This window comes from Lupinus angustifolius, chromosome LG14 (genome assembly GCF_001865875.1).
Source record: "Lupinus angustifolius cultivar Tanjil chromosome LG14, LupAngTanjil_v1.0, whole genome shotgun sequence".
In the NCBI taxonomy this organism is placed as follows: domain Eukaryota; kingdom Viridiplantae; phylum Streptophyta; class Magnoliopsida; order Fabales; family Fabaceae; genus Lupinus; species Lupinus angustifolius.
Window position 1 is genome coordinate 15,660,705 of NC_032022.1, and position 12,463 is coordinate 15,673,167.

The 12,463-nt window shown below is 32.6% G+C and overlaps 2 protein-coding genes across 4 annotated transcripts; both read left to right on the forward strand.

Annotated features, from left to right (window-relative positions):
- Positions 559-3,167, forward strand: LOC109326695 (protein BRASSINAZOLE-RESISTANT 1-like). The gene is made up of 2 exons (XM_019559437.1): positions 559-942; positions 2,158-3,167. Exons 1-2 carry the CDS (start codon positions 697-699, stop codon positions 2,881-2,883), a joined length of 972 nt encoding a protein of 323 aa, XP_019414982.1. The 5' UTR covers positions 559-696; the 3' UTR covers positions 2,884-3,167.
- LOC109326694 (lysophospholipid acyltransferase LPEAT1-like) lies at positions 6,764-11,986 on the forward strand. Of its 3 annotated transcripts, XM_019559435.1 has the most exons (9): positions 6,764-7,346; positions 8,377-8,496; positions 8,605-8,642; positions 8,931-8,995; positions 9,088-9,156; positions 9,491-9,624; positions 10,364-10,504; positions 11,318-11,381; positions 11,711-11,986. In XM_019559435.1, the coding sequence occupies exons 1-9, from the start codon at positions 6,849-6,851 to the stop codon at positions 11,728-11,730; spliced, it is 1,149 nt and encodes a 382-aa protein (XP_019414980.1). In that variant the 5' UTR covers positions 6,764-6,848; the 3' UTR covers positions 11,731-11,986. The 3 variants fall into 3 exon arrangements, with proteins under 3 accessions (XP_019414980.1, XP_019414978.1, XP_019414979.1); XM_019559433.1 differs by lacking the exon at positions 11,711-11,986 and having other exon boundaries at positions 11,318-11,661; XM_019559434.1 differs by lacking the exon at positions 11,711-11,986 and having other exon boundaries at positions 8,380-8,496; positions 11,318-11,661.

The window sequence follows — 12,463 nt, forward strand, 5'->3', positions numbered from 1 at the left end:
TGCATTAAGCTATCGTGTGGGCCCCACTGACACTAATGATAATTAGGGGATCAGAAAACGAGTGAGACTCCTCTCCATTAATGAAGAGGCAAGTGCTATGTAAAAGTAAAGAAAATGCAATATATATTGACATTTGTATCCATTTTATTTAAAATAATATTACACTTTTACCCTTAAAATACAAAGGAAAAAATCAATTATCTTTCTATTACTTGATGAGTCTCATTCTCACAAAAACAGTCCACATGTTATGTAACTCCTCTGCGTTGTGTTTTCCACTGCGAGCCCCACACATTTGCCGCTACCCTCTTCTTCAATCTCACCCGTTAATCCATTACATCACAAACAATATCCCATGATTAACGGTTCTGATGACGTATAGTGTTAAAGAGAGTTTTTAAAGAAAAAAGAAAACTAGAATAATGAAATATCCTCCTACTAAATCCTATTATCATAAAAAATTGACACATGATAACTGAAAACTAATTAAATAAATAGACTATTACCTTATAATACATAACAGAATTTAGCAGGAGAATATATCATATTACAAACTACAACAGTGAACATCGAGTGTGAAGAAATAAGAGGAGGATGCACATTCCTCGTGAGGCCATTACAGTGTGGCGTTGGGTTTAGATCAAGTGCGACGCAGAACACGGCATTGTTGGCGGTGGCGAAACCGTGATCGTGAAGATGATTTCGGAGGAAGCAACGTCGATGATGGCGACTTCGAATCGGAGGAAACCGTCGTGGAGGGAGAGAGAGAATAACAGGAGGAGAGAGAGGAGGAGGAGAGCTATAGCGGCGAAGATATATTCAGGTTTACGAGCTCAGGGAAACTATAATTTGCCAAAGCATTGTGATAACAATGAAGTGTTGAAGGCTCTTTGTGCTGAAGCTGGTTGGAGCGTTGAACCAGATGGCACTACATATCGCAAGGTATATAGTTTTTCATGGATCTCCTTTTTTTTCTTCCTTTTGCATTCACATCTATAGTGTTTGATTAATTTCTGCTCATTTTTTCATGAATCTGTACCTTAATTTTCAAGCTTACATCTCAATTTTCATGAATCTGTGTAAGAGTGAGCTAATCCTTTTTATTTAGAGCAATTTTTAATTACTGTGCAATGAAGCCTTCTAAGTACTACGAGACCACATATTCTATCGTACAATCTTGTGATACTTGTTGTGCGTGATTGGTTAAAAAAATATTTAATAATTAAAATTTTAATTTAAATATATTTTTTTCAATTAACCATAACTCATGCCACATGAAATAGTACAAAATGTCGGACAAAAAATGTACATGGAACTATTACTAACACTTGAGCATATTTGGTATATATGTTGCATTAGTGGAAGGAAGATCTAGCCTTGCTTTCCTGCTCTGGTTGACAAAATTGACGGTTATTTATACTTGGGGTAAAAATAGATTATTTCAGGAATTGATTTTTGCTTTAATTGATTATAACAAACAATTTTATGTTTACATATATACACTGAAAATCAATTGTAGAATAAATTTTCGTTTTCTTTAAGTTTGGTAAATAATCATTTTATATAGTAAATTATAAAAAGTGTGAAGTTTTTTAAATTATTGATTAATATTTAATCTTATTTATCTGTTCATTAGTTTTGCATGGGGATATGAAAAACATGCATCCAATTCAAAATGATGTAACTTTTTTCATTAAGCTTCCAATTTCTCTAAAAACCGTTTTTCTCCAATAAAATAGTTTTTCTGTTTTAGGTATCGTTATTTTTAAGCTTAAAAAATGCTTTGTAGATTTTGTAAAAAAATTATTAGCTTCTTATAAAGGTTGGTGTAGTGTAGAAAATGTTTTCATTCTAGTAAAATCAAAATAATTAATCAATTGTCAGTTGAAAAACTATTAATTTAATTAGAAGCTATTCATGGGTCATAACCTAATTATTTTAGCAGTCTGATTATTAAATAATCTTACCCTAGCATACACCAATTATTTTTTTGTTCTTCAGATTGGTTATATTGAAAAATAATCTCAAATATACTCCCCTTACCAAATTTGTCCCATTCCTTATGAAATTAGTTCCTTATCTTTGAGGCGAGGAATTAGTACCAAATTTTTTCCAACACTAATCAGTTTTTGGGTTATGATGGTTGTTCTGAATTAGGGATGTAAACCAGCAGCAGGTGCAGTTGATGGTGCAGGGAGCTCAACCAGAAACACTCCTTTCTCTTCACAAAACCCAAGTCCTCTTTCATCCTCATTTCCCAGCCCAATCCCTTCTTATCAAGTTAGCCCTTCCTCCTCTCCATTCCCAAGCTCTTCTCATTTCGATCTCAACAATGTTGCTGCATCAAACAACCTCTTTCCATACATTCATAATGTTTACCCACCATCCCTTGCTCCTTTAAGAATATCTAACAGTGCCCCAGTAACACCACCTATGTCATCACCAACCTCAAGAAATCCTAAACCAATTCCCACTTGGGACTCAATTGCCAAAGCAGCTTCCTTCAATCTCAATCATCAGCCTTTTTTTGCAGCTTCTGCCCCTGCTAGCCCAACACACCGTCACCTTTATACGCCGCCAACTATACCGGAGTGCGATGAATCTGATACTTCCACTGTTGAGTCTGGCCAGTGGTTGAACTTCCAACAAGCATTTGCACCTTCTGTTGCATCTGCCCTGCCATTTTGTCCCAATCTCAGTTTTAGTATGGGACCTCCGGTTCAGCAACAGCAGCATTCTCTGCCTGATAACAGTGGAAAAATGCAACAGATGACAATTTCTGAGGCAGGCTTTGGGGTACAGGTGAAGCCTTGGGTTGGGGAAAAGATTCATGAAGTGGGATTGGATGATTTGGAGCTAACACTTGGAAGTGGCAAGAATTAGAGTGCTATCAGAATTCCTGTGTCCATAAGGTTATTTTGCTTTCCTAGTTGGTTGCTCGATTGTTTCATTGAATTTCTCATCTTAAACATCATGCCATGGCCATTTTATGTTCAAAATTATAATCCAAAAACTCTCATTTTATCACTATTTTAAGTGTCCTGCTGAAGGTTTTGATTTAGAATCCGAAACTTTGTATGACAAAGTGGTGTATTTAACATATTGAAAATCCAAAAAAATGGACTTTTCAATATTAACATTTGAGCTTCAATATTTTGATTTCTTAAGATAACGGTTGGCATTGGTTATTATTTTTTGTTGTTTTTTTCAGATGGTATCTTCTTGTATGACGTTTTAGGGTTAGTTTTACAGTTGGATTTTGTAGGGGAAATAAGGGAAATGAAAGATTTGAGAATTATAAAATATACTTTTAAGATGACTCTTAAGTCTTTCATTTCCTATCATTCCAGTCCAAAATCAAACTCCAAACTAACCTTTATAGATAACATCACGGTTATGGGTGCTAGGATACCTCTCAATCTCTCCTAAGTGTTTTTTCCGTATGCTCTTTTAGCATTGGATAATATTTGCCATTTTAAAAGGATTTTAAACCTTTTAACAAATAGGATACTTATTATTTGATTTCCTTTCATTTAGTTTTCTCCACTTTCATTTTTTGAAAATATTTACCAGTTTTCTTTAATGAGAAGATGTCCTAGTATATTAATGGGGTAAAATCAGGTGAATATTCAAGTGTGAAGTCCCACATGTGAAAGAGTTTACAAGAAGGAAAGATCCATAGCACTAATGCCTTAAGGTTTTGGTTCAAGACGTGGTGTCTCACTTGTGACTCTTCACTCTTCCCATACCCATGTAACAATGAAACTCCTTGATAGTTGGAGGCTCCCCAGTCGCAGTTTGGTCCAATATTACTCATAGTAACTAAAACCAATTTAAAATGTTTAAGAATCTTACTTTTCTGCAAAACTATGCAGCTAGGTCCTATTTGAATTTGATGGTTTCAGTCGGATTTGGCCTGTCAGAATCACCAACCTCACTTCATGAAAAAGATAAATAAAAAATGCTTAATTAATGGCAGGAAACTCCTTTTGATGAAAATACGAATAATAATATTTGTCCACTGAATAATATACTTTAGGACTAAAGTTGCAATTACTTTATTACTTTGTTCATTCACGTGTGCAATCAGTATTTTTGGAACTAAACAACATTTCTCCATTAACAGTTTATGAACTAGCAGTGTGTGTTACAAAGAAGGAAATCCATTACCAAACAGAGAGATAGACCAGAAGAGCAAGCTATGACATCCTAAAAGAAGAAACATGCACCCCAAATTTAAAGGATAAATTTCTACATAGGTTAGGTGATATACAAACAGATTAAGAATCAAAAAAATTATAGCACTCAGGAATAAGGAAAACAAGACAATGAAACCCATGCATTGGAACATCTCCACCAATTCAACAACCTTTCAGTCATTGAATCTGTGCCTGGTCCAAAGTTTCATTCTGTACCATTTTCTCCTTAACCTCAATATTATATTCGTTTTTTGTGGTGATATTGCACACTTGGTACCTAAAACATGTTAATGAGGATGAAGATTATCTGTCCTAATTTATGTCTCAAGCCAATCATGGTGCTTCATGTTATTACTTTTTTTTGTTTTTAACTTTTTTATTTGATCCACGTGTTAATATATGATTTGCTTGAAACAGAAAATGAGTCGGGAAAGATCATCCTGATCATGTTAATGAATGGTCATTAATGAATTAGGCTATTTGCATGAAGGAATAAACTACAGTGGGTCCCACACATGTACATCATGTCCTTGCTAGTGAGTTATTCATAAGATGTTAGCATCATTACTTACTGAATGAAGTAATGAACCAAACTCCTGAATGCTAACTACTCTGTTGAGATTATGACTTGCTCGTTAGGTGGAATTTTGTTAGTATATTTGTCGAAACATAATAAAAAAATAACCCATTACTACAAAACAAACCTTGTTCTCTAATTATCATGACCGTAATCACTGATCGCTATTTTGTTTTATAGTAGCATCTTGAACAACAACTTCAACATTAGTTTTATTAGATGGTGTAGACTAAAAATTTGATTATATAATTATTTAAGATATTTAAATTTAGTAATTTAATGCATTTCATTAATTAAATTTAGATTTCATTGATTATTTGTGACTTCCTTATAAAAGTTATGTGATTTTAAAGTTTCTCTCTATATTTATAGTTTTTCATTTAATTCATGTTTAGAGTCCCAATTTTCAAAAGTAAAATTATTTGATATGCTTAGTTGACCCATCTAATAATACTAATGTAAAAAGGTTCAAATTGATCGTTGGTGTAATACTATAGAAACAAGGAAATATCTTGAAACCTCATATTATATTCTCATACCAATTTTAACATCATCATACATATAATTGTTTACTAGAAATAGGCATTGAATTCTTTATTTCTTTAGCACTTTCCAATATACCCAATTTCTTAACCTTATCATTAATATCATTGGTTGCAAAGTAGGCAATTTGAACTTTTTTTCTTTAGAACTTTGCTCTATTCCATTTAATTTTTTATATCTAACTCCTAAAATTTATGTTAAAGGGTATTATTTTGATCCTCGTAATATTGTTTAGCCTACTAAAATGCAAAATATCATGACCTAGTTAAAACAATTCTTCTATATTTCCTTAATATCTCATACATGACCTTTAAAATTCTCTCAAAGAAAAATATTACCTCAAGAGGTATGTTATGTGTACAGCTTCCAAATCATTCCAAAATTTCATATTGTTATGTCTCTCTAGTCCTATTCTATGCACTATTTATATGACACTTTTAATTAAGCTATATATACCAATAAAAGTAGTTATATTTATTAATTTTAAAAATATATTGTAAGATTATAATTTGACACTTAGCTAATTAGTTAGAGTTTTTAATAGGGTGAATGGAGCAAAAAATAAATGTTGTAAAAATATATATAAAATATATCCGAAAAAGAACTAAGAAAATCTTATAATGATATCTAATTATCTACATTGAAGTGTCTTAAATCTTTTTTAATGAAAGCGGTCAATGTTTGTTACTACTAATGTTTAAAGAAGTCAATTTCCCCTTCCAAGCAATTTAGATAACATTATAGTTAATATATTTTCTGAAGGTAACAATATAAAAATTATTGTAAAATGAAAGAATTGACTCTAATTAATTAATGAAGAATTATAATAAGAAAAGTTGGGGGAATCTATTTGAGGAAGAGAGAATGAGGTGCGCATGAGAATTAAAATGAAATTTATATTATTAGTCAGAATGGGAATTAAAATAAACTTCAAGTTTTTTATTCATGTTTTAAAATGATAGACTTGATATGTCAATGAATAAATTAAATTAAACTAAAATTTCAGCTCGTAAATTTGAGTTAAATACAGTTCAATTTGTTAGGTTAATGAAATGATTCTTATATAAAAAAAAAACACTAATTTATTTCATAGAAATATTTATAAGATTAAAAGTTAGTCAATAATTATATAATCACTTAAAAAATACTTTCACATATCTTATAATATTAAAAATTCAGATAAGATTCAAGATATATATTAATTATTAGTTTCTCTCTACTAACTTTCTATGCATATATAGTATATACATGTAGACTTTTCAATATGAATTTTATTTGCTAGTTATATTTATTATTAAAATTGAGAAACTTTCCATATAAGTATAATCCTCCAACAACTGTTACTCTTTACATTTATGCCTTTGAACCACATAAATTTGAGTCAAAATTAAGCTGAAAAAATAATCAGAGATTAAATTTTACTCAAAAGTCAAAACTTACTTGAGTCAAATCCTTAGCCAAAAAAATGAAGATGAAGACTAATCAGTAACCACTTCACAAATCAGAAACTATCATTTGAACCTTCGAAAATGGAGTCAGAATTGAAAGACTTCAATTCAAAACCTTCAAAACCAAACGCTAATGGCAACAACACTAATATCATTCGTGACGATCGTCCTCTTCTCAAATCTGAATCCACCGTCTCCGTCGCCGTTTCTTCAGATAGCATCCACGAGATGGAGAAGAAATACGCTGCGTATGTTAGACGCGACGTTTACGGAGCCATGGGGCGTGGCGAGTTATCGGTTAAGGAGAAACTCTTACTCTTATTCGCATTGGTGACGTTGTTTCCTATTAGAGTTATTGTTGCTGCGATTATTTTGTTGTTCTATTACTTGATATGTAGGGTTTGTACTATTTTCTATGATCCTAATAGAGATGAGGAGCAAGAAGATTATGCTCATATGAGTGGGTGGAGAAGAAGTGTTATTGTTGGTTGTGGAAGAGGACTTTCTAGGGCTATGCTTTTTATTTTTGGATTTTATTGGATTTCTGATTCCTCTTTTAATCACAACTCTGATACTCAGGTACTTGTTCTTTGTTTGTGATTTTGATGTTATAGTTAGTTATTGATTGAAGATGATGATGCTGCGGTTTTTTTTTTGTGTTGATGTCATTTCAACTGCCTTATTATGCTTCTTAGAGTGTGTTTGATTGATGTTCATTTTGCAAACTAAGAAACTGTTGTTGGGGGTTCCGAATAAGCACAATTCTTTAGTTGAAGGTGTTTCGCAGAAATATGTGTAGTTATAATCCTGCAACTGTAACTGTAACTGTACAAGGGGTTGCCCATTGCACGAGGCTCCCTGGGTTTGGGGAGTGTATATATACGCCTTACCCGCGCAAACGGATATTATGCAGCGTTTGACATGTGGATAGAACATGATGGAACAGAAGGTTCTGATCCTTCTCTTTAGTTCTTAGTTCCTAGTTCCTACCCTCTTTAGTGGATTCTCATATCTAGTTTTTTTCCTACTTATAGTAGAATACATCTGATCCGTTGTCTTTAGTTCCCAGTTCCTACCCTCTTTCGTGGTTTCTCATATCTTCTTCTTTTCTATTTATATAGAATACACCAAGCATAGAATAGAACACATGTTTTGTTCTGTGTTGTTTTGATGCATCTAACAAACATTACCTTAAGTCGACACGTGGTGTCAAGCCCAGAACTAGTATTCCTGTTTTGTTAATTATGCTGAGGTAGTAATGCTATATCCCCTGTAACTGCTTATAAATAGAGAGTATTTAATGGAAAAAAATAGGTTTGATATAGTATAGTGGGAACAAAATCACTTCATACTTTCTTCTTTGTTATTCGGAGGAACAAAATCACTTCATACTTATAGAATTATTCTCATAGTAAACCCCCTTTTTATGCCACCTTTCTCCTGAAATCTAAATGCCAAAACTGTTGCTTGCGTAATGAAATAAAGCAATAAAGTATCGCATGTGATTCTGTTAGAAATATCAAATAAATAGAAAATGTCATCCACTCATTTATTCTTTTTTGTATGCAATTTTAGTTCTACTTATTTTTTCTGTCTGCTTCAATTTAAGAAGGAAGACAAACATCAGCCCGAAGAGATAGGAAGAACTGGTGTGATAATATCAAATCATGTGTCATACTTGGATATTTTGTACCACATGTCATCCTCATTCCCAAGTTTTGTTGCTAAGGTTTGTAATATGACAGATTTTTCTCTTTGCCAAAGATTCTTGTACATATGTTTGTTACTGACATATTTCTTTTCTCAAATGTTTAAATCTTGCATTTCATTGATGAAGAAATCAGTGTCTAAACTTCCTTTCGTTGGTCTCATCAGGTCTGTTGGCTTTTTATTTTTTCTCCCTGTTTATAATATCCATGGTCATGGACCACTGCAAACATAAACCATATTGCTTCATTTGAGTTCTTTTTATGTTGGGCTGTTCTGCTCTTCATTTATTTCTCAATGGAAAATTGAAATTTCTTAATTAGTAACAATGAATATGTAGTTTATAAAATGAGAATGTTGAATTTTATATGATTCAGTATTAATATATCTTCACTATAAGGATTATTCATAACCTAATGCTTACATGTCATCATCATGGCATGTTTCTTGTAACAGCAAGTGCCTTGGTTGTGTCTATGTTCAGCGGGAATCAAAGTTATCAGACTCCAAGGGTGTTTCAGGTGCATAGATAGTTGGTGGATGTCCACTTTGTAGTAATATTTTGATCTGAAAAATTTCTAGTGAAACTAACCTGTGGACTTTCTTCCTGCAGCTGTTGTAACCGAAAGAATAAAAGAAGCTCATCAGAACAAATCTGCTCCATTAATGATGCTATTTCCAGGTTATTATCCTTTCATTTTTTTGGGGGGGAGGGGTAAAGGTCATCCTTTCAAGAAATTGGGGTTGATTTCTAAATTGTTTTTTGGGAGCCGGTAATATAAAACTCATTGACATTTATTATTCTATACCTTGATTTCTTTACAGTTATTGTCTTATTCTGTTGCTAGTGGGTGAGTATTTTGGTGCATGGGTTGCAATGTTCATATTAAAGTTAATACTTGTCTCCCTTGCTTATTATATCTGCCAGTAAATTATGAAGAGATTCGGAGTATATAAAATTATAAATTACTCATGTGTATCAATATTCTTATAAATTATAATAATTTATTCTACAGAAGGTACAACCACAAACGGAGACTTCCTCCTTCCATTCAAGACTGGAGGTTTTTTGGCACGGGCACCGGTAGTTCCTGTAATTTTAAAATACCATTACCAGAGGTTTAGTCCTGCTTGGGATTCCATATCTGGGGTAAGTAACTGAGTACTTTTTAGTGATAGAGTTTCATGTTTTTTGTTGCCGAATTCTGATAATAAAAGCTAATTCAATAATACCCAACATCTAAGCTGCTCTGTTTTGGTAAATATGTCAGATATTGACCCTGAAGTTGCACCTTGATAGATGTGAATAGTTAACATTACATACTCTTAAAACTTGTTCTGAAACGACGAGCATCAATTCTCTAAAAATCTTATTATTTCACCCCTTTAGCATCACATTGAGTTAGTGACTTTTTTTTAATTTTTATAGTTAACTGTTGTATACAAAGATGATCCTGAAGTACCAAGAGGCACTTAATCTGTCTAGTGCCTCACCTCAATGCCGTAGGTGCACCTTTTGGTGCCTTTGACTAAATTGCTCTTTACGTTCATGGCTTCATGTGGTAGCTGGAACTTGTCACTCGGTTGTGCAGTTGAAGAATCGGCTAAAACATTTCTACTTTTGTAAAATGTAAAAGGTTGTAGGTATGTTCTGGCAAACGAAGATCAGCTTTCATTCTTCAAAGTTGTGCTTATCATCTAGGGGAAACAAATTGTTCCTGCTGGCAATAATTTTGTGTGAAATGCTATGTGCACGTTTCCGATTATGATCTAAATAATTTTATTTCCTTCTGTCTTTTTGCTAATTTAATTTGAGAGACTGACATCTTCCCTAACAGCATTTCTTTGCATTCTTAAATCTTATTTTATGTTTACATACATGTTGGCAGGTGCGCCATGTGATTTTTCTCTTGTGTCAGTTTGTAAATTATATGGAGGTGATAAGATTACCTGTTTACTACCCATCACAGCAGGAGAAGGATGATCCCAAACTATATGCTAATAATGTCAGAAGGTTGATGGCTAGTGAGGTATATCTTCGAGTTTTTTTGTGAATTTAATTTTACCGCACAACTATAAGACCTGTAATGTCATATTATTAGATTGAATATTGGATGGTAAAGGGAGGCCAAGAAAAATCATAGGCAAAAAGATTTAGAGATTAATGCTTTGTCGATGAACATGATTTATGATAGAGCATTATGACATCATCCAATTCATGTAGCCAATCCCACGTAATGAGAGTAAAGCTTGATTGTTGTTGTTTTTCAGTAGAATTAAACCCAATAATGTCCTTACTGTGTGATTAATTAAATAGGAAGGACCATTTTATTGCCGGAGTCAATCTTTCTTTACAGTTTACACACGTGTACATAAATTAACAGTCGTGTAAGACTTACACCACTCAGTAGTTCGTTATAGGAAGTGATTTTGATCAATCCCTCCATATGTTGAAAATTCTTGTTGATTGTTCCTGCATTGCAAATTTTGAAAATGAAAATAATAAAAACATTCTTTAATGTTTGGTATGTTCGTTTGAGAAGTGTATTCTTAATTGATTTTGTAATTTGGTGAAAAAGAAAATAATATTGGATTTAGAATTTGAGGAATAAAATATAATACTATACTTCATTACTATTGGATAATTTGTATAACTATTTAGAGCAACAGAGTAGTGGAGCAATATACCTCCCTGTATATCCTATAAAGCATTTGCCTCATATTCTATATGCAGGCAGTGATTACTTGTACTAGGGTAGTAAACATTTTTCTTACAGTTCAAATGTTATTGCCTTCTGTTGATGCCACCTTGATTTTGTTTATTTTGACTGTTTTGCTTACAGGGCAACTTGGTACTTACTGATATTGGGCTAGCTGAAAAAAGAATATATCATGCTGCTCTCAATGGTAATAGTCTGCCTACTGTTTTGCATCAGAAAGACGAGTGATAATTTCATCGCGTCGATCTCTAATTATATGTAGTCCTGGTCAAGTTTAATGTTTGAAACTTAGTATTTGCTTTTGAGCTTGAATGAGGGGTATTCATAGCCTAATACAATCACCTAAACAACGGATTGGTACTTGTTGTAATTATCTTGTAAATACTGTAACCGATAATGTGTTTTAATAGATGGTGAACTCTTGTTGAGGCAAACAATTTGTAGAGTTAAAGGGGTTATGTTTTGTTTAAGACCATGTTACCTTTAGATCTGAATCTTCTTTTGGTGTTCCTGCAGGTTCGTTATCCCAATGCTAATTCGGATTCGTGCTCTTGTATATTCATTGTACTTTTCTATTATTTATCAGGAAACAAAAAAATTAATATTGAAAAAATTATGCAGAACAAATATTCATTCATATTTGAAATTTTATGTATCTGGGAACTACCTCTGGAGCATTAAGCAATTGTTTCAGAAGAGGATCTGTATCTATTATATAGTTTTGGTCAATTTGTTGAAGATGAGTAGGATCTCTCCTATACGAGGCTGTCTAATATATAGTTTTTTCTTTCTGATTCTGATTATTATTTAATGTATTGCATTGGTTAGATCATGTCGAGCCAGAAATGATTTAAATATTTTGACTTCGGAGTGGTATTGAGGAAAAATTGCCATTTATACCAATCAATAAGTGTTTGGAAAATCTCATGAAAATAACTCGTTGCTTTATACGTTTTTTAGCTTTTTTAGATAAGTTTTTCTAATAAACTTAGTAACTTACTGAGATAAGCTGGAAATAATGATGCCAACATGTCATATTCAAAACTAAAACTAGCTAATCATATGGTTAACTTAACTCTAGGTGAAATTGATGGTTGATATTTTTTCTCCTTTAGTTGTTAAAATGAAATGAAAAATTTGATTAGATACTGTGATGAAGGAAAACCTGAATGGTGCAAGGAGAGAAGAGGAGACTGGCTACGCTTTCTTGGATACTCATCGTACAAGCCTCCTGTTATTGCCATTGTTGTTATTACTATCATCAATTCA

Bases quoted from the DNA above. Each gene is read 5' to 3' on its own strand.
- LOC109326695 (XM_019559437.1), top strand. From the start codon at position 697: ATGATTTCGGAGGAAGCAACGTCGATGATGGCGACTTCGAATCGGAGG. The intron at 943-2,157 runs GTATATAGTTTT...GTTCTGAATTAG, and splicing joins ATGGCACTACATATCGCAAG to GGATGTAAACCAGCAGCAGG.
- LOC109326694 (XM_019559433.1), top strand. From the start codon at position 6,849: ATGGAGTCAGAATTGAAAGACTTCAATTCAAAACCTTCAAAACCAAAC. The intron at 8,643-8,930 runs GTCTGTTGGCTT...TTCTTGTAACAG, and splicing joins CCTTTCGTTGGTCTCATCAG to CAAGTGCCTTGGTTGTGTCT. The intron at 10,505-11,317 runs GTATATCTTCGA...TTTTGCTTACAG, and splicing joins GAAGGTTGATGGCTAGTGAG to GGCAACTTGGTACTTACTGA.